The 26569-nt window shown below is 33.7% G+C and overlaps 2 protein-coding genes across 2 annotated transcripts in view; one reads left to right on the top strand and one right to left on the bottom strand.

Annotated features, from left to right (window-relative positions):
• Positions 1-26569, top strand: part of LOC115874403 (muscleblind-like protein 3) — a 705900-nt gene that overhangs the window by 75759 nt on the left and 603572 nt on the right. The window lies entirely within an intron of this gene.
• On the bottom strand, positions 19992-20387 carry LOC115874296. Its single transcript, XM_030889404.1, has one exon. The coding sequence runs from the start codon at positions 20385-20387 to the stop codon at positions 19992-19994; it is 396 nt and encodes a 131-aa protein (XP_030745264.1).

The raw sequence follows: 26569 nt of genomic DNA, 5'->3' as shown, positions 1-26569 counted from the left end.
TCGCAATATTTCGAAAGATTTTTGTTTCTGAAAAAAAAAAACAATTTTTAATATCTTGTTATACAACTTATAAAGGAAATCTGTGACAATTTATCCACGCTAAACGCTTGCATTTTGAATATTTATAACGCTTGACTTGGCGTGCGAATGATATTTAAAGTTTAAGGTTATCGGTTGGGCACAGCATGTCGTTACCCTCAGAGTAATATTACACTAAAAAGACATATTTAAGCTTCCATCTGTAGTAGATAAAAAGTTCTATGTTGCTATATACGAGTATATACAGGGTGCTACAAATTCAAGGTACGAGCATTGGTATCTCGGAAACCGTAATAGATACGAAGATGGTTAAATTAGGGCAAAGTTGCACCTTGGGATGTTCACCAAGATGCCCTCAAAAAAGTTTAAAAAATTTCAAGGATTGCTGAGTTTTTTTGGAAAAAACGGATTTTTTGGGAAATCAATTTTATTTTTTCCTGCCGTTACTTTTTAGAAAATCAAAAAACTAATTACACGTTCTCATAGCCACCTTATTAGGGCTATCTGATAGTTCTTTAAGATTTTCAAATTAGTTGATAATTTGTGAGATACAGAGGTCAACTTAATTTTTTTAAATACGGACCTGCATTTTTTATTTCAGGTTTTGAAAGAACTCGGTCTCCTGAGTATAATAATATGCCACACTTGATTCTTTTGTTTTGTTTTGGGTACCTTAAAATCATTGGCGTAACTACAGGGAAGCCCGGGGGTGCCGACCCCGCTCCCCAGGTACTGCTGGGCATCCCCCAGAGAAATCTTGGATTTTATGGCTCTTGGCTACGTATTAATTTTTATTTGCTTGTGATGTAGTAAAAATGACGTTTTCTAGTTTTGTTTAGTTATTATTATTTTGTTGTGTTCAAAAAATGTGTTTTTTTTTCTCAAAAAATTTATTTTTTTTAGAAAATTTGTAGGTATTTAAGTAATCTATGGGATCACGGTTTGATAACCAAGTCTATAGAGAAAAAATGTAAAAATTCATGTAAACATTCATGAATTTAATGCTTTTCATTAAAAAAAACAAAAGCCCTAGGCTCCCCTGGGCTCAACCCCAGCTCAACTCAGTGGGGGTGAAAGATACCCTCTTATAACTGCTAAGTATATCAAATCCTTGTCTAGATTATACACCCAATTTAAAAATAAGAACCTTTATTCTTCCGCAAAGATATCCATCCATAGGATTAGATCCATATACACTAAGTCCGGCGGCCTCGACGGCCAACTGCTGACTTGGTTAGTTATTTAATTATTCTTGAAATTGGCTGCAAAAATTTGCTGATAACTTCAGCGTTCTGAGGCGGTGCGGTGCCTCGTCTTGCTGGAAAAATATGTTTTCGAGTTCCTTTAGGAGCATATCATCAATAAGGGATCCAAAGCCTACTAGTTAAAAGTGGCGAACTTTTAAAAATTCTGTATTTCGAAGGGGATTATAACAAAATATCAAGTGTTTTAATAAATTTTGCTTGACGTCTCGTAAAGGCCTTTTCTGTGCTTTATAATCCAGTCAGTGGGGTGTTTTGCCATACAAAAGGTGGTGTACTAGTAATTTTTTTATATGTTGTTAAGGTTTGGGTCTTGACAAAAAATCCAAGTTTTCGACCTTGGGGTGGGACCGCTCGAACCGCCATCTTGGATAGAAGGTACAGTGACGAAAAGTTGAACATATTTTTCAAAAAAATAGTAAAACTCCCCGATTTTGTAATATTTCCGAAATTCTCGCTATTTTTTACATAGGTATAAACAGCAGCGGCTGGTGAGGTAGTGCCACGGTGCCACGGAGCGAAAAAAATATGTTAACGCACAACATAAAAAAAAACTGAAAAATAAGGCAGTGCCATGGCGATTTATTAGCGTTTTCTTTTCTTGATGGTCGGTTCTTAATAACGTTTTGAGTATTGTCTTTGATGTTATCGTAATCGGTGCTTATGGGAATAGAACAAATCTTCCATTGTTAAGTATTGGTCATCTTCGTCCTCAATGTCTATGTGAATCTCCGGGACATTTTCGCATGACTGACCACTGCAGAAGCCATATACAACGGAACACTTCAACCCAGCTTTCCTGCAACCACATGCTGCGCCGCATCCTTTTCTACAAGCGCATGAAATGAATTTCAATAAGTTGTCGGGTGCTGCTTGTTTTGTCATGGTGAGTGGAACAAGCCCATTACTGCTCAGTTTCCAGCCCCAGTCTTCAGGTTTTTATCGATTCTATACCATTTCTGGACTTGATATGTCCTGAAAGAATGATACCGCGCAGCATCCTTCATTGGTGGCAATGAAGCAAGATTGGATTTATTTTTGTGGTTGATCAAGCAAAACGTTGGTAGCGGATTTCTTCTAAGGTGTCTTCTTCCAAGTTGCCACCATACAGAGCAACGAGAAAGCGTGCTCCAGCATCTGCGATGTCCTCTGGTGTTGCATCTTGATGTTTACAAATGCCAATAGTGTCACTGAGTCCTGCTGTTTTCTGGAGAAGCGAACAAAACTTCATTTTTCCTTGGTTAAAGATTGACGATGTTGTGTCACAGCCACTAAAAGCATGAAGAAACAGAATGTTTTCAGCTACTTTTTCATGTTTTAAACTATTAGCTGAATAGATTCTTTCAGCAAGGTACTCACGGTCCAAATAAGAATATTTCATCCTTAGGACGGGGTGGCATCAACGCGATGACTCAAAAATAAACAAAAAAAAAACCTTGAAATGCCTTTTTCGGTGTATATTAAACCTTACCTACACATGTATAGACCAAATATTATAAAGGTCTGAAGCAGTAAAAAAACCGGTTCCAACAAAACATTTTTTTTTAGTGTCACGCTGGGGCTCAACGTGTTAAAAAAAATCCGAAAATTTAAAAACCTTTTTTTTATTTTTTTTCCTCCGCCCAAATTATTACTCCACCCAAATTGTTCCGCTCTTTTTACGATGTCTCGTTATACTTGATACATCGAAAAAATATCGATATCTAACTTTTATTCCAACATTTTGATCGTAATTGATTAACGGCTGCGGATATATTTTGAAAAATACTGTTTTTTGTATCTTTAATTCAAGACGGTTCGAGCGGTCGCACGGCGGCTCGAGCGGTCGCACCCTAAATTCGAAAACTTGGATTCTTCATCAAGAGCTAAACCTTAACAACATATTAAAAAATTACTACTACACCACCTTTTGTATGGCAGAGGCCTATAATGGCCCCCCACTGATTGGACTATTATAACACTCTGAGTTTCTACCTTCACCGTGATACAGTGATAAAATATATGGGACCGACTTGGTCGCGCCGTTGAGTGCACCATTTGCATAATTCTTACTTCGCTTAGTTGTAAATAATTTAAATAGGGCAAGCCTGAAAAATTGCCAAGTTATTTGCTGCTTTTTAATAAAAATGCTAATCGAGTTAGAGCTAGATGGGGAAGGCAATGGCATGGAGCGCAAGTTTTTAAGAAAACCCGACTTTGAACTAATTGGATTGCATTCAAAGTTAATTTTTTAATAATATTCGAGGGACATTTTTAAGATGAAAAGTTTGTAGTTTTTGTGATATACAGGTCGAGTCTTAAATAATAAGTGCAAATACAGGGTGTTCCTTAATGGCGTGCTAATATTTAAGGGGGTGATTCTTGGTCCTATTCTGAGAAAAAAACTTTATATCCTAATCGTCTTAAAGGTGGTAAAATTTTCTAATAAAAAACTTTTTTTATACAGTTTAGTGTTTAGTGTACCAAGAATTTTATTTATTTCAACCAGTGCCGTTCATACGGGTTTTATATTGAATATTTTTGTAGAAAAATGTGGGACACTACAGACTTCTCTTCTTTTATGAAGTCATAGCCAACCAGTTGGATATGACTTCATAAAAAACGCCATTTTTTAAGCTTTTTAGCGATATAAGCTGTAGTATGTTTTTTTTTCGAAAAATTACTGAGTTATAGCCAATTCATATCATTTTTAAACAATTTCACTTAGTTAGCCATGGAAACAGAGTGGTTCCAACCGGTTCCAACATGACTTTCATTATGATCCCCCCATAATGAAGGAAATGTTAAAAATTATTTATATTATAATTGTGCAAACTCAGGGATAGGAAGAAGTGGACCAATTGCATGGGCCTCCTCGATCATCTGACCTATTCATTTTAGATTTTTTATGCGGTATGGTTAACAATAAGGTTTACAAAAACTTATGAAATAAGAGAGACAGTTGAAAAGGTAAACATAAGATCTACAATCATAATGTGAATGAACTACAATGTCTATATATTGAAATATTACCCATTTGAGTTTTAGCATTTGATGTAACTAAGGTTGGTAATATTTTTTATTTAAGGAAATATGTTAGATATCAACAAACTGTTTCCATACACTTGATTTTGATTTTCGGGTGTTATCTGGTTTTATATTTTCAATTTCTTCTTTAATGACTTGTTGGTTTACTTTTCCAAATCGCGACATTTCGCTATACACTTCTTACTCTACGTACAGACGTTTTAAAACTAGTAATAGCTTAATGACAGAATCCCAAACAAAAATGACAAAACACATAATATGTCAAAAACATCAATACCTTGGCCAACTTAACAAATTGAAATTATTTTAAAATGTCATGTTTGATTAATATATTTTTTTTCAAATTTAGGTGTGAAATTTTCTTACTGAATACCACGCAAGCTTAAATTATTCCTGGAAATTTTCTTTCGGGCAAGAATATTTTAGGAAAATTATCACTCGTCTTCGACTCGGGATAATTTTCAAAATATTCGTGCCCTCAAAAAAATTTCCGAAAATAATTTAAGCTCTTGTGATATTATAAGTGACAATTACTAAAAAGAATATGCAATAATTATTTACGAAATGCCGTAATGACGGCACCAATCTCTGTCATCTGGTTGTCAAGTAACTGAGAGAACGATGGCTAAAAATTCTATAAATAAAGTAAATATTTCAGTTAACGTCTTCTTTTTGCTACAAGGGCTAATCTGGACGGGGCCTACTTTGTTTACGCGGAATCCGAACCGCGGTCCTCGGCCATGTCATGGTCAATGGCCTACCGAGTTGGCAAGTGCCTAAATCGACTCTTACTCACGAGATATCCGATCTCATCCGGCCTCGAACCGGCGTGAAAGAGTACTGTGTGTCAATAGATTTTACACTTTTGCCTTTTTTTGGACAACAGCACGATACAGAGTTTCGACCCGGTCACCCGTCCATCCACTAGTATCGCCTTACGTAGCTTAACTTCGGTGTTCTAATGGGAACCGGTGTTTAGACGAATTCTATAAATATTTAGAGTTTTTATTATATTTTTTTTAAAAGTTTGATATACCGGCTCACACTCTTTATTTTTTCAAATAAAAAAAAAACGAGATTTGGTATACCTTACCAGGTATAAAATACCAGGGTAAAAAAAAGGTCGATATTATTTAAGCACTTCTATTAAACTTTTTTTTAATCTACATAGTGTAGATGACAGTCGGGTCAACTGGTGATTGTAATGACATCAGAATTTCCCCGTATAATCCATGAGACCAAAGTATTTTATTGTTTTTTAAACACAAGCTTTTTCTTACCTTAATATTGAGCCATGTTCCAAGGATCAATCCATATACATTGAAGCTTCAATAATTAAGGAATGATATTAGACCTCTGATTTCTACTCTATCTATAATTGACTTTGGAGCATTCATTCGGTGTCAAAAAAGATCTAAAAAAAATAAATTGTGTTATAAAGTTCAAATTATATATTTTTAAAATAAGAGATCCAGATATTTTTAAGAAATCCAAAGTATGTCCAACTTGGCGATTTCCGTAGACTTCACACTTATCTAGAAATACCCTGTACAATTCAAACTTTGCTTAAAACCACGGAACAAACAACGAAACATAAAACCTCTGCTACAACCAAAACAATAAAAAAGCATATTTTATAAAGAATCCCATGAAAACGTTAAAAATAAAACCTGAAAGCCTAGTTTAATATCAATTTAATTCCTGACAAATTTCTATGGCAAAGCTGTGCAACGAGTAGCTTCTGCTTGCCCGAGTCGCATTCAAACTAATTAAAAAATCGTGCATGCCGAAGAAAAGATATAAAAATTTGGCTTGGCTGCTGTTTAAAAGTGGAGATTTCTTCAGCCACATTTTTTAGACCCCTTGGAATTTAATAGTCGCATATTTCTTAGCTTTTACGAGAAAAATTGTATTTATGACCCAGGCATGCAGAAATAAGAGGCCTTATTATATCAGACCGTTATTTTTCCAACGGACTTTATACAGGGTGTCAAAAAATAGTATATTTAACGTCAATGATTCTACAGATAAACATAAAACAAAAAGTTCCTATTAAAACTGTTCGGACTTCCATTGTCTCTATTATTTTTGCTTACACAACATTTTGATCAGAAGTATCACTGACCGCTATCAAGTGTGAACTAAACTAAATCCTAAAACCACTGAGCTTATATGCTACACTGAAAAAAAGGATCTCTCTATCGAAATGAATATGACTTTGACCCAAAAGATTGGCGCTTTTCAATAGGGCCAAGAACGACGTTTCTTTGCCCAAAGCATTAACTATCTTTTCATAAGTTTTAAAAAATTACTTTAGAGAATAGAAGAATCTATCTGTCCAAAGTATTTCACTCTTGACCCAAAATGAATATGGAAAGAAGTTCTTCATACTTTTCTTGATTAAAGAGACACTTTTCTTAAACCAATAGCGAATACTATTGACTCAATTAAAATTTATTTTGATCTAAGAGAAGTCTATACATCATATACAGGCATATTACGAGGTATATTATTTTCTGATAAATTTAGGTTTTCCTGGTCTATAGTAAGCAAAGTGATATTATTTTCCTCGATAGTTATTTCTGCTTCTTCACTCCTTTGTATTTTTTGGGGTGGTTCATCACTCTACAAATTACAAAAAAATGTTACATCACGATTAATCAAAGTAAAGCAAATAAATTATTAAAATTATAAGCTTTGGTCACATTGAAATTCTAAAATATTTGTAATTATTTGCATAAAAAAATCGATACCTATATTCTTATTCTTCTTATAGTCACGAATGCATTATCTAAACAGGCGCATTAGGTAAATGTCTCTTACCTTCAAATATAGCAAATAAATGCTCTAATTTCCATTTTTTCAGAAACTCCTTTAAAGAATCCATATATCCTAAAATTTGTCCATAAAAAATGACAAAGGCATGTGAATAACGATCACTAAGTTGTTATACGATATGCGTTTATAAAGCAAATTATGCAAAATTCCAAGTGGAAAATGCCAAGCAACAAAATCCGTACGTACTATGATGTGCGACCTATGAAATGTTTTTCTCTTTCTCAATCGTGAATATGATTTCGTGAATTAAGATGATTAAAGAACTGTCTATCGAAACTCTTTTAGTTTTAATACTGAATCATTGTCTACCACATTCAAAGTAACGTTAAAAAGATCCTACTCAAAACATATACCCTAAAATGCTTCTTAAAAGAAGTTACAGCCCTCGAGGTTCAGTACCATTTACGTCCTTTAAAAACCATTCTAAAAATAAAAAAAGCTCTTAATTTGTACGGAGCTGTTTTGCACAAGACCCCAAACTATTTTTAGTTTAATAATGTGGTAATATTTTATTTGACATCAAAGCAAGAAATAATCATGAGGAAAGAAACAATATGCCATAGAAATTATTCATAGACAAAGGGAAATAGATTATTCAAAACGTAGACATTAAATATCTTGGCTTCATGTAAATTAATAACCTTATTTTGCGCCGCGTTCTCGACTTTATGAAAATGTGATTCTTTCAGCCGTGACGCCATCCATACATACGTTGCAATTTACATTGCAAATGGTTTTCGGTCGCTTGTTTTTCCCTAAAATAGAGAATTTAGTCATCGTCTAAATAAAGATAATGCATTAGAAGTTTTTAGTTTGGTGCTATGAATATTTTTGCAGGTTTTAACTCAGTTTCATGTCAGTTTTCGTATTAGTTTATTTCAGTAAATTTATAATTACTTTTTGTTTCATATTCAGCTACACGAAAAACAAGCACCTTAAAATTTTGATGTGTTTTAAAGTTGTATACCTGCTGGCAAGCGAAACCTTGGATCGGCGTTTACATATATAGGAGTGAATCGCTATGGCAATCTAGTAAGGCGGAGAGAGCAAAAATACGAAAGATTTATTACATAACAACTTACTCTGACGCTAGATTCCATGCGATTGGGAAAATACTTGCTTGCTGTCTTTATTCAGTACATCTTATTTTGCTAAGCATGCACTGAAAAAAAGGATCTCAGTCGAAATGAATATGACTTTGACCCAAAAGATTGGCGCTTTTCAATAGGACCAAGAACGATGTTTCTTTGCCCAAAGCATTAACTATATTTTCATAAGCTTTAAAAAATTACTTTAGGGAATAGAAGAATCTATCTGTTCAAAGTATTTCACTCTTGACCCAAAATGAATATGCAAAGAAGTTCTTGCTACAAGAACAATAGTCCCTTTGGTTCATGCAAAAATTCTTGATTCAAAAGGGACATTTCTTGATTAAAGAGACACTTTTCTTAAACCAATAGCGAATACTATTGACTCATTTAAAATTTATTTTGATCTAAGAGAAGAGTTACAGGCATATTACGAGGTATATTATTTTCTGATAAATTTAGGTTTTCCTGGTCTGTAGTAAGTAAAGTGATATTATTTTCCTCGATAGTAGTTATTTCTGCTTCTTCACTCCTTGGTATTTTTTGGGGTGGTTCATCACTCTACAAATTACAAAAAAAATGTTACATCACGATTAATCAAAGTAAAGCAAATAAATTATTAAAATTATAAGCTTTGGTCACATTTTGAATGTTTTAATACGACGACTTGAAATTCTAAAATTTTTTAATTATTTGCATATAAAAATCGATACCTATATTCTTATTCTATCTATAGTCACGCATGCATTATCTAAACAGGTGCCTTAGGTTTGAAGTGTCAAGTGTCTCTTACCTTCAAATATAGCAAATAAATGCTCTAATTCCCATTTTTTCAGAAACTCCTTTAAAGAATCCATATATCCTAAAATTTGTCCATAAAAAATGACAAATGCATGTGTTAACAACGATCACTAATTTGTTATACGATATGCGTTGAAAAAGGAAATTATGCAAAATTCCAAGTGGAAAATGCCAAGCAACAAAACCCGTGCGTACTATGATGTGCGACCTATGAAATGCGACGTACGACTTATCGGACTGCCGAATGATTGTTGATTGTATATATGCCGCCCTTCGTCATCGTCTTTGCGTGTCGTTATTATTTTTCATCAAAATAGTACTTAGCTATTGGAAAAATGGCCTTGTTTCTTGAATGAAGTACTTCCTAGCGTATTTTTCTTATTATCTTAAAACAATGTAACATGCACTTGATTGAATGGAAATAGATCCAAGAGAAATTTTCGAATTTTTCAAGAGAACCAGTTTTCTTGAGTTAAGAGAGTTTTTCTTCAGGCAAAATATTTTCTTTTACGCTAAAATAAATTCTCTTGCCACTAATTTTTTTTTTCAAGAACGATGACGACTTTAGTTCAAGTCTATCTTTTTTATCAGTGTGTTGACCGTACTCTTCGTACATACGGAAATAGGCACCCAAGGCCAGAAATGCCAGCCCTAATATATTACGTTCTAGTAGATCGATTTTGATGATCTTTTGATGATCAAATTGGACTTTGAAAGTTTCCATCTGTCGATTATGCGAGGAAACAAAAAATGTCGTTATTTTGGTGAAAGTTTGAAACACTCTGTGGAATATGATAAAAAAGGAAGGAATTTGACAACCATTCTATCATCTAGGTGCATCTTGTCTCGATAGTTCATTTTTTGGTTCATCTCGATAGCTTTATTTTTTTTTGGAGATATTTGCTTTTGAAGAAGACATTAACATTTTTCGTACTTTGTACATGAAAACCATGCATTTGCTTTTCGTTCTACTCAACAGTGTATCAAGCAGTGAACTTTCTGGAGAAAGTTAATATACCTGTGTGTTAATATAACTGTAAGTTCACGAAAGTAACATTGAAGATCAGTTCTGCTTCATATCTGAGTTCACATTTTTAATAAAGTTTTTCTGATTTTCAAAGTTTTCTGTTTATTTTACTTCCTTTGTCTGTTATCTGATTGTGGTTTTACAAAACCGGAATCTGCCATTACTTAAAAAATTCTCAGACCACACAATACACACAAATAACAACTGCACAATAAAAGCATAAAAAGCTCCTTCAATCAACGCTAAAAGCAACAAAAATGTGTTAGTACGCCACCTAAATACGTACATAGACGGAACACGTCTGGCTGCTGCTGGCCATCGCGTGTCGACGAGAACGGCTGGTGACGTCAGACCAATAGAATATCGTTTCAATTCGCGAGGCGTCGTTTGCGTTATCCATAGTATTTTAATGGCCCGTTTTATAAAATTGTGGTACTGCTTTCAAGAAAAAAGTTTTTTTTGCATTTACCCATATTTATTCTAATAAATTGAACAGTTTCTGGCGAAAAATAAAATATATGCATCTTCCTCAGCATAAAAACTTAATTTTTTGGCATTTGTATATAGGAAGTCAAAATTTTATTGTTTAAAACGTGCTGTAGACTAAGTATATAAAGTGTCCGAATCTATTTTGGAGACCTTTCAAAATTCTTTTGATGGAAATGTTTTAAACGATGTTAATAATTATAACGATGTCGGACACTCGGAGAAATGGACGTTTCCACATGACGACGCACTTCCAGAAACTTAAAAGCTTTGAACTCAACACAGAATCCATTTCGTTTCTAACAAAATCCACAACAGTGGCGCATCACGAAGCTATTTTTAAATAGATATGGAATAAAACTAAATAAAGTGTGAAGCATTTATGTTTATATTATTATAGTAAAGTGTTTTATCAAGGGAGATATAACTACTCTCACAATAAATCTCATTTTCTCCATGGAAATCGGCCAATTAGTCAAGTTAACTTGCCTATACAGGCGCTGGTATTCGTTTTCTGCTCGAATAATGCTGTAACATTTACTGGATGTATGTAATGCCATACTATGTTCCGCTACTGATCTTTAACATCTTTCCAGTGTATTTTTAGCCGTGGCAAAGCAAATCATCGTCTAGCTCGGCATTAGAAAAAGAAAACAAATTTTGTAGCTCGACCTAAATATTTGTCGGTGTTCTAAAATTAGAGAGCGAAAACGTGGTTATTCCGAAATAATTTTTCGGTAATAAGCGGCGTATCAATTTGTTTGTTTTCTCTTTCTGTAACTAGTTAAAGATCTTGCACTAAAGAAATAATGGATTGTATAGTACAATTCTTTTAAAAGTTCCTCTATTTTCTTTAATGAAAAATAAGTTGGCGTTAGCGAATTCAGAAATTGATTTTCTCTTTGGTTAACAATAACATTCTTCAGGATTGTCAAGTTGACGTTAAAGTTAGGTTATTAGGTGGCTGTCATAAATCATAAATAAAAACATAGATCATTGAAATTATTTAATAAGAATAACGGTATTTTACCGCAGATCCGAAGAGATTTTACTTAAAGGTATTTTATGAACTTTCTCAGTCAGAATATTAACTCCCCTGTTTCTTATATTTCAGTTAAAGGGACGTAAGAACTATAGGAAGTGAATTTTTGTTTTCATGTTTTGACGATATCTGAGAGTTCCTAGAATTATCAAGATTATTAAATAAAAATAGTTGCTTAATAAGTGAAATTAATAGAAGACTTGGAAATAGGATAATACGTTTCATGTAACAGTTGATAGATCACCTCATTTCTCTTAATTTATTTTTATTTCAGTACAGTTAATCACAAATTGAATTCATGTGTGCAAAAACAGCTATATATTTTCAAACATCTTATTTAAATAGTTCTTTTAAAAAGCTAATAAATTTTGTAGATAGAATTTATGAAAATTTATATATAAAGATTAGAACACAATCCTCTGAAGGAAAAAGAAATACTGAAAAACTCATTAAATATACTTTATTAAAAATAACAACATACAAAAACAGTCATCCATGCAAACTGTAATAATCAGAACATTATCCACATTATACCTTTATTAAATTTGTGTTCACACTTCTGTCAGGAAAGCCAGAAATGTTTGTTTAAATATTAACTTATTTTAAATTGCCAGAAACACATCAGAATATGTCACAACCACAACTATAGGTCTGGAATCAGTACTAAATTTTATACCTAGTGATGCGTCAACTAACAAGTATAGGATAAAAAAGAATTATTAACATAGAGTGTACTATACGATGTCCTTCTGTTTATTTATGAAATGACTTTCCTTTCAAAGGAATACCAGTAAAATAAAACATAATTTTTGATTTGGATTGGTGTTAGATATTCTAACTACATCTATTACAAACCTTAAGTGCTTTTAGTGAGTAACTGTATTTTTTATTATTCTTTGTGTATCCTGTAAAGTAAAAAAATATATATTTTAAGCAATATAAAAAAATGCAATATAAATCAAACAGATTCATAAAAACTACTTACAATTGTACATATTATATATTTCAAGTGTTATTTGATCTTTGGTCCCATTACCAACATTACCTTATTTTGTTCTTCTCTACTAACTCAACTTTTAAACCTGTTTTAAACTTCCTTTATATTTTAAAACTAATTTACAACAATCTGTAATGCCCGCGATGTTTCCTGAAATTAATATAAGTTTTAATCTATTTATTATCATATACATATTACAAACCTGAAAATTACTGATACGATGAAATTTCTCAAAATAATTAGAGACCTTTTTACGAACATCTGGACTAATTTATTTTCACGAATTTGTGGACGAGTCAATGTTTTCTAATACGGTTTTAAGCGTTTTACACATTGCTGATAATGCTGACGTGGAGTCTATTAGACTTCGCGACGTCAATATTTCGAAAATGAAAAATCAGTGCTCGCCACCTTTTCGGTAGATTAAGGCATAGTAAAAATCAGGAAAGTACACTGAGTAGTATACTGCAGGAGTCACTCAGACTCCACTTCAGCAATTAAGAGTTAAAATCCCTCCTTTAACATGACAGTGTATCCAATTGAACCGGGACATATCACAAGTTACTCCAACACTACGAAATTAAACTGAAAATTAGCATAGAACATGCCAATTTTCGCCTCATAAAAAGAACCAGTTGTCTCTCAGTGAAATCTTCTCTCGTAACGAAGTAATAAACAATACATCAAGCCTGGTCCGTAATAAACTTCGCGCGACAGACAGTTGTTGCGTGGGCAACGCGTCGTCGTCGCAAGGGACAGCGTTTTGCTCGGTTTTTTTTTCTCTCACTCTGTATTATTTTCGTTTCGTAAGTGTGGTTACACGACGCGGGCCAACGACCTATACAAGGCGCACAATTTGGGTGGCCCAAAACGTCCGTATTCGAACAAGATGAAGTGTACATGTTCAAAAGATACGTTGCCAAAAAAATACAATAAAAGAATGGTAAGTGAAGTTACAAGACCGGAATAGTATATTACATACCGAGCAGTGGGAAATGTATCTTTACTGTTTTTTTTTTCATAACAAGGGACCTTTCTCTGCAGGAAACACAGTTTTCTACAAAAAAAAGCCTGGGACCGAATTCTCTAACTCAGAAAACGCTTTTAGACGCTCAGCGTATATGACGTTAATTTTCGCTTAGCTCGCACTTGACTACCGATTTCGGTATTTACATTTGATTGGCTTAGCTTTTTTACCCATTGCGCTAAGCGATTTGAAAACGGCTACCTTAAAGGATCGTTTTGCTTGTCGAACTGTGTGATTTTGTACTTCCTATTACTCTTTAATGAAAACTACTTCTTCTAAAAATTCCTTAATTCCGGTAATTGATAATTTACGACTTGGTAGCTATAAATGTTGTTCAAAACATCGAAGATGCTGAAAAGCGTCTTCAACATTTCCTTCGATTACAGTTGGGGGTTGGAACCTTTGGTGTTACACAGCAAAATAAAACACTAAATCACCACAATACACCAAAACACTGTTACTTTTACACTGGACGCGCGTTTCAAACCATGTTAGCATCATCAGCAGATGATTAAAAAATTAACTACAATCTACAATTTGAGCGTTTATATATTCACTCAGTGGGCACAGATTGGGCGTGGCAAGATCTAGCCAACCGAGCCAGAGCCCACCGGAATTGGACCGTTGTCTCTGTTCATACTATCTATACATTTATTAATTCTGATGCTTTCATATGCATCTAATTGCCTGTAATTTGAGACTTGTTTAATTAATTTTAAATTATTAAGATCTATACAATGTTCTTTATGAACAATATGTTCAGCAACGCAAGATTTGTCTGGTCTACCATATCTTATCTGACCTAATGTTCTTTAATCTAATTAATATTGATCTTCTAGTTTGCCCAACATATTTCTGATTACAATCTTTACAAGAAATTTCATAAATACCCGACCTTTCCAGTGGAGGTGTTTTATTCTTTGGATTACCTAATAATTGTTGTAATTTATTATTAAATTCAAATTCAAATTCAAATTTCTTTATTAGACCCCATTAAGTTTTACAGAATAATATTAGTATTAATAAATGTGTGTCTAAAGGGATCGCACCGCGATTAAAAAACCGATACAATGGCACAAAGTGCCAGAGTGGTGCGACCCCAAATACAAAATAGAAATAAATTAAATTACAAAAATAAACAAAATTAAAATTATATAAAAAAAGTGAAAATATAATTTTATCAGGGACGAGCGGAGATAAGCAGAGAGGCACAATGAAACAGTGTAAAAACCGGAACAGCAACCAATGACGGGCATATCAGAAGAACAAGATCTCACAAATCAGTGGAAGAAATTATAATATTTACGAATTTAGTAAATCATTTTTAATTTGTTTTTTATAATCTGTAAATGATTGAAATTTAAAGTTATTAGAAATATTATTCCACAAATGTGGCGCCATGAAACTGAAAGATTTTTGGAAGTTAGCTGTTTGGTGTTGAGGAATTTTAAAATAATGCACTTGTCTAGTCGAATGATCATGGTCAACGTAGTGAAACAATGAGAACAAATAGGGAGGCTGCTCTGTAGTTAAAATTCGATAAATGAATGTCATTAAATAAAATTGTCGTCTGTTAGTCATGGATAAAATATATAAATTTTTAAGATGTGGCGTTATATGATCTCTAAAAGGAATGTTAAAAGAAAACCGTAGACACGAGTTTTGAAGTATTTGGATTTTTCTAGAGAATCTAGCGTTTATGGATGTACCATAAACAACATCGCCATAATCAAATAAAGATAAAATAAGTGTGTCACATAATTGATACTTAGTCTTTGATGGTATATATTTCTTAAGAGACGAAAAATTCTTCAACCGTATATAAGCAGTCTTTAATTTAGTAGTTATATGTGCCTGAAATGAAAGCTTCGAATCAAAATTATTAGCACTATATACACAAGTTTTTAATTGACATTCTTAAAAATTCCTTTTAGACCACGGGATAACTCTCTATCAAACGGTATTGAAAAATATTTTGACGTATCCTTCTCCACTTGAGAAGTCGAATTTTCAGAAATCATTAACCTATACCTAAGTTTTCTAATTATTTTATCAACTAGTGAAGGAGAATATCCATTATACTCAGCTACACTCCTAATGTAATCTCTTTCTATTTCATATCTTTCGTTGGAAAGTGGAAAACTAAGTAATCTATGAACTAAGAAATTTAAACTAGCCATTTTATGTTCAACACTATGATGTGATTCATTAGGAATTTTCTATAGACTAACACTATGATGTGATTCATTAGGAATTCATTTCCTATAGATATCAAATTCCAGGCAATTATTAGTATTTCTAATAACTAATACATCTAGAAATGGTAATCTATCGTTGTTCTCAATTTCATGTGTAAAGTTAATGGAACGAAAACGATTATTTAACTTAGAAATAAAATTATCTTTGGTGTCTGAATGTGTGTCAAAAACAGCAAAAATATCATCCACATACCTAAACGATACTCTCGGAAAATACTCAAACTGATTCTTATTTTTTCTTTCTTCTTATTTCCTTCGTATAATAAGAATAATGACATATCCATATAAAAATATGTTGACATATATACATATATCCATCAATGCGGGTGACGCGTAGCATCCCTTCAAAATATGGTAATACGTTTTTATTTAAAAAAGTCACTGATATCTCCTATAATAGAGTAAAATTCTCAGTAAATTTATTCAAATAATTCAGTTTCAATTATTTAATGTTTGTATTGGTCGAGCTATATAGATAACGCTAAAACCTACGCTATAAACGCTAAAAATAAAAATATCTCGACAGCACGATGATGCGACTGTCCTCGTTACATCTTGAACGCCGCCGAACGCGAGCCGTAGGGCATTCAATCCCGAAAGAAATTTTCAATCCCGGGATTTCGGGATTATAATTTTTCGATCCCGGGATCCCGGGATTGGTCCCGGGATTCACGAAAAATTAATTACGTTGGAATTATATTATATTTTCTTTCTTTACAAAATTTTATTGAACAAAAAAACATTAACATAAATTAAACGTCATTCCCATTACAAAACAACATAACATATAAGTTTATTTTTTAACAAAAAAAAACATAAAAGGAACTAAAATATACATTTTTTATTTAATTTACATAACCAATCGAATACAGCATAACGCAGGATTACTAAGAGATACTAAAATAACAACTTATGCAGTAACAAAGATGAGGATCTAAAGTGGGTTTTTTTAGTTTTTGAAAAAATTTCTTAAAAAAAACAAGCCGATCAAGAGTATTATCACTCAAACTAGATCTTCATCATCTTCAAACTTGATCAAACATTCAGGGTTGTTTATAAGCGCATATTGTACTATCATGAAAGACTTGTGTACGATTTAAATTAAGGAAAAAATGTAATGATGAATCCCGAAAATCCCGGGATTAAAGAAAAGACAATCCCGGGATTTCGGGATTGAAAAAATGTCCGGGATCTCGGGAAACGGGATCCCGGGATTGAATGCCCTAGCGAGCCGGGATCAGCGAACTTTTCGGCCGCGATAACGTCTCCCGTTCGCTGTTTTAGACGGTGGGTGATGCAGTTTTTTAAACAAATCTCGTTCGCGGTATGAAATAAAAATATTATCACGCGTCGCGATGGCCGATTCTGAGTGCAGCTGTAAAATAGAAATAATTTTGCAATCATCCTTCGGTTCTATGGTGTATTCAGAAAAATTCAAAATTATTGAAGAAGGACCTGTTAACCTGTTACATGTTATTGCAGTTACTTATTACATCCCCGTGTATTGACACCACGCTAGGCCGCTGGCCATTACATATTGTGATTGTAAGTAGAATAAAGTGTTCGTAATATTTATAATTTACATTGTCTTTATACAGGATAATGATAAATATTTTAAATCAAAAACTGACAAGAAATAAACATCAGTAGCATCTGTCAAAAGTGACGTACGCCTCCTTACCAACTGGATTGGTCGCGAAGATAGGAAGCAAATAAATGAATCCGTATCCCATTTTAATTGATGTATAGACTTTAAAATAAATATCTTGTTTGACTATCTCTACAGAAGAATCTAGAGTTCCCTTTCTTGTAAAATTATCATATTACAATGAACCGATAAGTGTAATATTAATGGTTTACTTTTTAATGATATTTTGATGTTGTAATGTTATATAATCTCTTTATATTATCTTTATTTATGCAAGAATTTTGAATTTTGAAATACATATATTATGACATAATTATTTTTGAAACGATTTCGATGTTTTGTTCATCATTATGTGCATAAATTTGTATTACAATTGTTTGTACTGAACTAAATATAAAGTGTAATGTTAGTAATAATTTATATTTTGATTTAGTGCGTTGTATGTAATTAAACTATATTATATTGATCTCAAATATATATATCAAGTGGTTAAATAATTTTGCAATATTATTGAATTCAATTTACAGACCAGTAAAATGTTCTACTATGAATATTATAAAAGTACTATACTCATAATTCATAATTGGTAGGAAAAAAATCCGGAAAAAAGTGTTAATTTGTTTTTAAAATTTGTGGAAAAAAATTGCTTAGAAAAAATGCTAAGAAATAGTTGGTAGGGGAGTAAAAATAAAATATGATTAAAATATGTTTACTTACATATCGTCATCATCATTTTCAGCTTATTCAACCATTTCCAATTATGGTGTAGCCTCCCTCACATAATTGGGTATGGTCTTATACAGATTTGGTCTTCTTCTAGGTCTCGTAATTCCTCGTGGGTACCATGCTGTAGTTTTTGTGGTCCATCTGTTGTCCGTCCTTCTTGCCAAGTGTCCTGCCCATTGCCACTTGAGGGATTTGATTCTGTGGATGACATCTCACACCTTTGGGTCTTTTGGTGTTTTTTTGACTCTATTCTTTTACTCTCTTGATTATTCCCAGCATATTTCGTTTCATTGAGTGTTGTGCGACCTGCATCCAGTTACTGACATATATAGGTGTATAGGTACTTCATTTTCTTCTCTAAAAAAAAAATACAAAAAATAATTGTTGTAAAGGAAAGCTAGGATATAAATTGCTGGAAAAATTGGTACCGGTACCTCAAAATGTAAGCGAAAAATAATTTTTTGAAATTTTCAAATTAAAATAACTCGGTTATTTTGGACTTATTTGAAAAACCATAAAGAGAAAATATGTTTCTTTTATAGAGACCTGAATACCTTAGAGAAATAACAGACTAAAATAATTAGGAAGTAACCCTACAGAATAGCGCCTTAATTCATTTAAACTCTTGTTTTAAATAGGGTAAAAAAAACAAATTGGCAACCTTCCCATTTTATCTAAAACTCGCACAATTTCAGGTCTATTTTGTTTTGCCTTTCAGCGCTATGTGTTGTGCGAGCTTAAAATTGGCTACAGCAAGATATAAACCAGGCATTTATATTCCTCAACTCCCTGAAAATTCACCGAGATGCTTAGCAATTACCCTCTAGTTCTTTCTCGCTTCTTCTTACTGCTCTGTGGTCGTTTATGTGGCTCATGGCTCAAATGAAAAGCTGTAAAGGTGGCGATTGTGCGAAATTAAAACCGTTTAAGAAACGATATTTCGCTGAGGGAGCTCGTTTAACAATTCGAAACGACTTTAATATAACCGCTGCGCTGTGAAGTATTTTATACTTTAAGTGTTAAGGCAGTATTAGATGTAGGAAGTAAAGGTTTTTATCTGGTCTAGAGTATAAATATGACGAATATACATGAAAAATATAAATTCTAGATCTTGTAGTTCACCGTATACAAGGTATTTCTTAGAAAATGTATATACTTATGTCGCGGATTCATCTCTTCAGAAAAATACCAATGGGAATTTCGCTGCGTTAATCCAACGGACACCAATTTGTTAGCAGTGACTTAATATACAAATTTACCTTTTTTTCTCGATGAGGAGGGAAAAAATCTTGCACAAGACACCCACAGTTGGGTAGTGCCGGATTCTTACCGGCTAAAAAAAACCTTCTCCAACTACCACTTGCAATCCGCTCTCGTATTGCTTCAGTGCAAAAAGTGTCTATAGATTTATGATGCTCGTTGTCTCTCTTCCCTCTCTTTACAACTTATTATATTTGGAACAATCCGATATACTGTTGTTATTGTACTTTCCCTTTAACTAGGTACATCATAAATGCGGGTAAGTCAAAGGCTCTGCCGGTTTCTATACGGAGTTGTTCTCTAAGGACCTGCCATTGTTCACATTCAAATAGTGTATGTTGAACATCATCATCTCGACCAGAGTAGATGCATGATGCACTATGCTACCCTACGACGGCGACGATCGTATAAACATTTTCTAAAACAATGGCCAGACAATGCTTGACTCATGAAGTAATCGACTTCTCAATATTGTCTGTTTAACCATAGTTGTATGTCGGGTATTAACCTGTTAGTCCATCTGCCATATATTCCGTTATTCCATTTCTCTTGCCACTGTTGGAGAAGTTTTGTCCTTGCTAGATTATTATCCATCCCATGGTATCTATCATATCGTTCCTGTATGAGCAGATCAATAGGCGCCATTTCAGCCATAACAACACCTATAGCCTCTCCAGATACAGTTTTGTATGTGCTGCATACCCTAATCGACATAATGCGTTGTATTCTGCGTAGTCTTTGCATTAGCTTGCAATTGTAAGGGACTTTATGCCATGCCGGTGCAACATACAACAGCTGCGAGTGTACAACACTAGCAAGTACTCTTCTTTTGGATGCTCTAGCACCTCCTACATTTGGCATGAGTAAGGCTAAAGCGGTGACAGTTTTCTCGCCCTTGGTTTGGTTTTATTAATATGGTCCGCAAAATTCAATTTGGTATCCAGCCACACACCACTAAGTACTTTAAAGAATTACTCGGGCAAATTACCAAGTTCCTTGTATATAAAACTGCACCGGGGACATTTTTCTTTTTCTGGTCAGTAATATTGCTTCAGTTTTATGTGAATCTACGGTTAACAATTCGTTGTATTGCCAAGTTGACGGTGTTCATCAGTACATCTTCATCCTTTGCACATGATACAATGGCAAGGTTATCTGCAAAGGCAACTAAAGTTGTTTTATCTGGCATTTATATCCTCAGTAGTTCACCATATGTAACCTATGTTATGTTCATTAAAATCAAAGAACTAAACTAACCTCCTGACCTAACCTAAACTAACCTCTACAGATGCCCGAGAATACATTTATTTTTATTAAAAAATGCTCTTTTATTTTCTTGATCTCTTATTTTGATCGTATATTCGAAATTCACCTCTATACAAATACAATTTAACTAATATATCACATTAAAAAGTTCTTCGAAAAAATATCTTTTGTCCATCGCGGGACAGGCCTGAAGGAGCATCAATCATCTTAATGGTACCAATTACAGTGCTTGTAAAGTTCCATTAGACGCCCAGTAGATAAGTAGGTACTTAAATACGGTGAAGGTACCGGTACCATGTAGTAAATAATTATTAAATAATGTTATTGCTAGGACCGGTTCTAGGCTATTTCTGGCGTAATAAATCATAACGAATAATAGAGGTAAATTAGTTAGTGGGAGATATAATAGTGAAAGAAATTTCAGAAGACTTGACATAAATATATAAAGAAGAAAAATACAGGGTGTTTCTTACATAATTGCAATCCAGAATCAAAGCAGGAATCTACACTATCGAAAGATGCGTACAAATTTTCTTAGATCGTCTTATCCGATAGTCCGATCAACATAGTAACTACCACTTCGAAGTTGGTGAAAGAATGTTTATAGAAGCTGAACAAAATAAGTCCCTTAACTGGACCCGAACCGTTCTGCTTTCCAAGTTGAAACCAACTTAAATCGGAACTTGTAGCATTTTAATTTTCTAAATGCTACTTCGTTTTATTATAGACGTTTTTTGTTATTATATCGATATTTTCTTTACATTTCTACAACACTTAAATTTCGGAACGTTCTCTATCGAAAATATTTAATTGGATCGTACCCTGGTGTATCGACAAGACAGGAAACGTCAAAATCGTCACCTCGGATTCGGCCGTTGCCGAGGTCACCGTCCCATTTTGAGAAAATTTTATGTGGCTGGTATTTTTCACAATATTTTATTAACTTGATTTTAAATAATCATTAGTGTGTTAAGAAATTAACTATTCTTAACATTTTACATTTAACCGGTTAAGTACTTGCCTTCAGCATTACTTTAACCCTTAATTTATAATATTTAACATTTTGTTACATTTTATATTTTTTAACACTTTAAGTATTTGCCTTCAGCATTGCTTAAATTTTACTTGTATTTGATTATTAAAATAATCATGTTATATTAATTGATTATTCGGATTTAACATCTATTTATGTTAACCTTTTATAACATTACAATCTTTGACCTGTAAGGGCAATCTTGGGTACAGATATTGTTGCTTTAATCCTTTTTATTACTCAATACTACAGTGAGGTGTTTCTCAAAGTTGTAAATTCTTGGTATGTCATCCACTGGGAGTTGGAGAAGTGGAATTTTCTTTTTGAGGGTGTTCCAAGCCCCTGACCTGAAAATTCTCCCAGTACTGTTTCCGTCAATGACCATTCTAATCATTGTCGCATTGGCATAACTACCGACGACAATATGCAGTGGTGTTAGGTCTAGAATGACCTCCATTGCTGCTGTTGGACATGTTCTCATGGCACCTGTGATGCAGATACATGCCAGTCTCTGTACTTTGCACAGGGTTTGCCTTGCTGTACGTTGCTCTAGTTTTGTATACCAAGCAACTGCTCCATAAGTAATCATGGGTCTTACTATCATGGTATACATCCAGCGCAAAATGTTAGGGGCGCAGCCCCACCTATTTCCCGCCAGTCTTCTGCATATCATGAGAGCCTTTGTGGCTTTGCTGGTAATGTTCTTAATATGCCTGTTCCAGAGAAGTTTACTATCCAGGGTTATTCCCAGATATTTCACTTCCTGTGATGGCAGTATTTCCTTTCCATCTAGATGGATTCTTTTCAAGTTTTTCAAACTTCGCTTTCTGGTGAATGGCACTACTGCGGTTTTATCTGAGTTAATACTCAGCCCGACAGTCCTGCACCATCTCTCAGCGATGCGGAATCCTCTTTGGATAATATCACACAGGGTGCCTTCATGTTTCCCCTGTGCAATGATGACTATGTCATCTGCGTACCCTATGCAGTGTATTCCCGCTAGAGTTAATTCTTCCAGTAGTTCATCCACTACCAAGCTCCACAGTAGGGGGGAGGTCACTCCACCTTGTGAAGTTCCTTGCGTTGTTTTAACAACTACAGTTTTGGTACCTATCGCACCCTCTGCTGAGTAGCCGTTTGCAACATTTTGACTTAAATTTTCAATAAAAGGAAAGTTTTTTTATAATATGGGGTTTATTGGTACGGTCATTTAAAATAAGAACCTGAAACCAAGAAAAATCAAAAATTTTCTTTGATATAAGTAAGAACACTCTTCGGATTGTCACGGGGTTTTTAACAGGACACCGTCTCCTCAATGAACACCTCAGTAGATTGAAGCTAAGAAACAAGAATGCAGATTCTGTTGGGAAAATGGGGAAACATCAGAACATCTCATCACTGACTGCCGAGACGACAACCATTGGTACGACTGATATCGGAGATGGAAAACTAACCTCTGTCAAACCGTCTCAGGTATTGGCTTTTGTCAAAGCCCTGGCATTGTATGATGAGTTATTAGAACAAATTTAACTGGTAATATATAATTTTAGGAATCAGTATATTTAAATCCAAACCAAAGAAAGCAATAAGTTAACACCAAACCAAACTTTTAAAAATTATCGCTTGTGTCACCGTTTATTTCAAGCGCATATGAATGAAACAATATAAATACAGTTTGCGCAATTTTTTAAACATATAGACAAATCTATTGTGTGGAGGCAAGAGCAGACACAGTAACGATATTTTTTTTAATTATTATATGACACCGAAATGAATCATCCTCCCACATAAAAAATGAGCGCCAAGCAATAGTAATTTCCTCGGTATAATATGCTGGTCTATTATTTTTTTTTAAATGGCAGACACAGTCATCCTATTCAATTTAAATTTAAATGTTCAGATTAACTAAGCACCTAATTGATTGTTATTGAGTACTAGCATTGGCTAAAAAAATATACCATTTTATGTTGCTTTATTAGTATTTTAATAAAACTGAGAGTTAGTTTAACTTTGTTACCCGAAAAATATGTAGAGATAGAGTTCTAAAAATCTTCAGTATTTTTCTTTCCAAAATCTCTAGCCTCGAACTTTCCGTTGCATTGAACGTCCACGTTGCATATGCATACAGCACTATTGGTCGTATCATTGTTTGGTACATTCTGATTTGTAAACTTCTAGAAATGTTCTTACTCCTGCCATAATTTCTTGAGTTACATTTGGATTCCTTAGAAATACGGCTTCTAGATATGTGAATGTATCTACTTCTTCAAACTTGTATCGTTTACCTCCCTCAGAATTCATTTGTAGACATTTTCTCTTCTCAAAATCCCTATCTGACCACTCCATAAATTTCATTTTCGTCTCATTAAACACTAAGCCTACTTTTTGCGCTAGATTTTCTAGTCTTTTGGTCACCGATATCAGCTCTTTCCGATCTCTTGCTAAGATAACTAAATCATGGGTAAAGGCTAAGTATTGATGTCTTTTTGTATACATAAGGCCCTCTCTATTGATTCCCGCATATTTTATACCTTTTTCTAATACTACACTAAACAGTACCGGAGATAGTGGATCCCCCTGTCTTAATCCCGTCCCTGAATATAAATTTTTCCATCGTTTTCTTGTTTACTTTGACTTCATTTACTGTCTCTTGGAGTGTCAATTTTACCATCTTGGTCAGTTTCTTCCTAACCTCTAATTCTGTTAATGCTTTAAACACCTTCGTCCTTTTAACTTTGTCATATGCCTGCTGAAAGAAAGAGATTTGATACATCTAAAAGCGTCCCCTAATCTAAGTTCATATCAGCAAAAACAAAAGAGATAATTCTTTTGGTAAGAGTTTTTTTTTATACAAGCAACTACTTAATTTAAATAAGACTGCAATTAAAATAAATTAACATTTAAATGACTCAGACTGATTGCTAGTGTTCGCCTTCTATGCGTTTTTTACTTTTCTTTTTCTACTACTATATTAACTGTTAGTTACTCTCTCTGCTTCCCATAATTCTCGAACGGCTGTAAACACCGACAAGGCCGTAACTAAAGGTTAGTAATGTAATCTAACGATAATTTGTTGTTTCGCAGCGACAGACATTACACTATGGCGTTCTTTTTCCATTCATTTTTTGTCGCCAATGTGGGATAAATAGTCAACGACATCTGATTTATAGAACCAAACGTTTTCACTTTGTAGCGATTGAGGTTTTGTATTAATGGATCAGTAATTGTATTACTTTATTAGGAGTAAAAATGATACTTTTTGTGACGAGGTGTTACACGTTTGACGTTACAGGCCGGACAAGGCAGAAAAAGTCATTTTTACTCCGAATAGAATGCTATTTCTTTTCTACAACTTTGGTAGTCGTTTCAAACGCTTTAAACCTCAAAACGAGACAATGGATTTGTAATTTCAGATGTCCACGATTGATCACACAAATTTTAAACAAATTATGGGGATGATCTGTTCATCATTTTCAGCTTATTCAACCATTTCCAATTATGGTGTAGCCTCCTTCAAATATTGAGATACTCTCTTTCTAGTTTTCTATGCGGGCCCAAGTTATCCCTAGAGATGTGCAGATTATGCATTTTACCCTATTGTATGCGAACAAATTTTGTTATATTATGCGGCTTTTATGCGCCCAAAAATGGTTCATTATGCGTTAAAAAGTTACTTATTATGCGAAAAAATGCTCCTAGAAAAGTAATTTTATGTTTTTAAGTAAAAAAGTGCATAAAGGTCGGTATTTTCGTTAAAGGTGTTGATAAAGGTGTTGAAAATGGTTAGTTTTTTTAAAACAGAAAAAACACACAAGATTTCACAAAACGCAACATATTATATTTAAACAATGTCGTTTTTTGGTAACTATAAAACATCTTAACAAGATAACAAAAGTTTAATAATATTATCAAATATTAATCTCATAAAAAAAGCTAAAGAAAAAAGCTAAGTTTCAACATCATCTTCGACAACCCAATCCGAACAATCATCTCCAAAATACATACACATCATAACTTCAACGTTTTCAGGAGAAAGTCTGCAACGTCTGCTCCATAGGCTGAAAAAGCTCGTTCGCTATCGACGTTTGCCATTGGGATATGCAAAACTTGCATGCAGTATGTAAAAATCACTCATGATAATTGGGTCTCAATCCTAACAGTACCTTGCATACAAAATCTGTGTTATCATTATTTGTTTTGGATTTTGAACTGCCTCTTTCAGCTCATTCGACATTATACCATGTAAAACTCTGAAATCAGCGTAGGTACTTTGTGTAACAGATGAGTCTTTTCCCTTTCTTTTCCAACATCGTCACAAGTCGCCACAACAATTTTAATTGGCTCGCACAATATTCTTCTTAAATTGCAGAAAAAAGGAAAAATGCCACTTTATGCGATAATTATGCACTTGGCGCATTATGCTGCAAAACGACCCGATTATGCGTTATTAAGCGGGGTGTATTCGTCCTCAGGAAGGTTTAGTGATGACTGAGGTATCAACTTTGAACCGTTTTAAAGCGTTTTTAAAAATTATGCAATTATGCGATTGCATAATCTGCACATCTCTAGTTATCCCTGCTTATCCTTACTCAGTATATAAAAGACCATACCATCACGTGGTATACTGATTCTTCCAAAACTAAAGCAGGGACAGGGATAGGAGTATTTGGGCCGAAAACTGAATACTCCGAACCAATGGGCACCTACCCCAGTATCCTTCAGGCAGAAATTTGCGCTATCGAAA

The sequence above is a fragment of the Sitophilus oryzae genome, unplaced genomic scaffold (assembly GCF_002938485.1).
Source record: "Sitophilus oryzae breed Bouriz unplaced genomic scaffold, Soryzae_2.0 scaffold_1274_pilon_pilon, whole genome shotgun sequence".
Taxonomy (NCBI): domain Eukaryota; kingdom Metazoa; phylum Arthropoda; class Insecta; order Coleoptera; family Curculionidae; genus Sitophilus; species Sitophilus oryzae.
This window is presented reverse-complemented; position numbering and strand designations above follow the sequence as displayed.

Coding starts and splice junctions, on each gene's coding strand:
- LOC115874296 (XM_030889404.1), bottom strand. CDS start 20,387: ATGCCAAATGTAGGAGGTGCTAGAGCATCCAAAAGAAGAGTACTTGCT.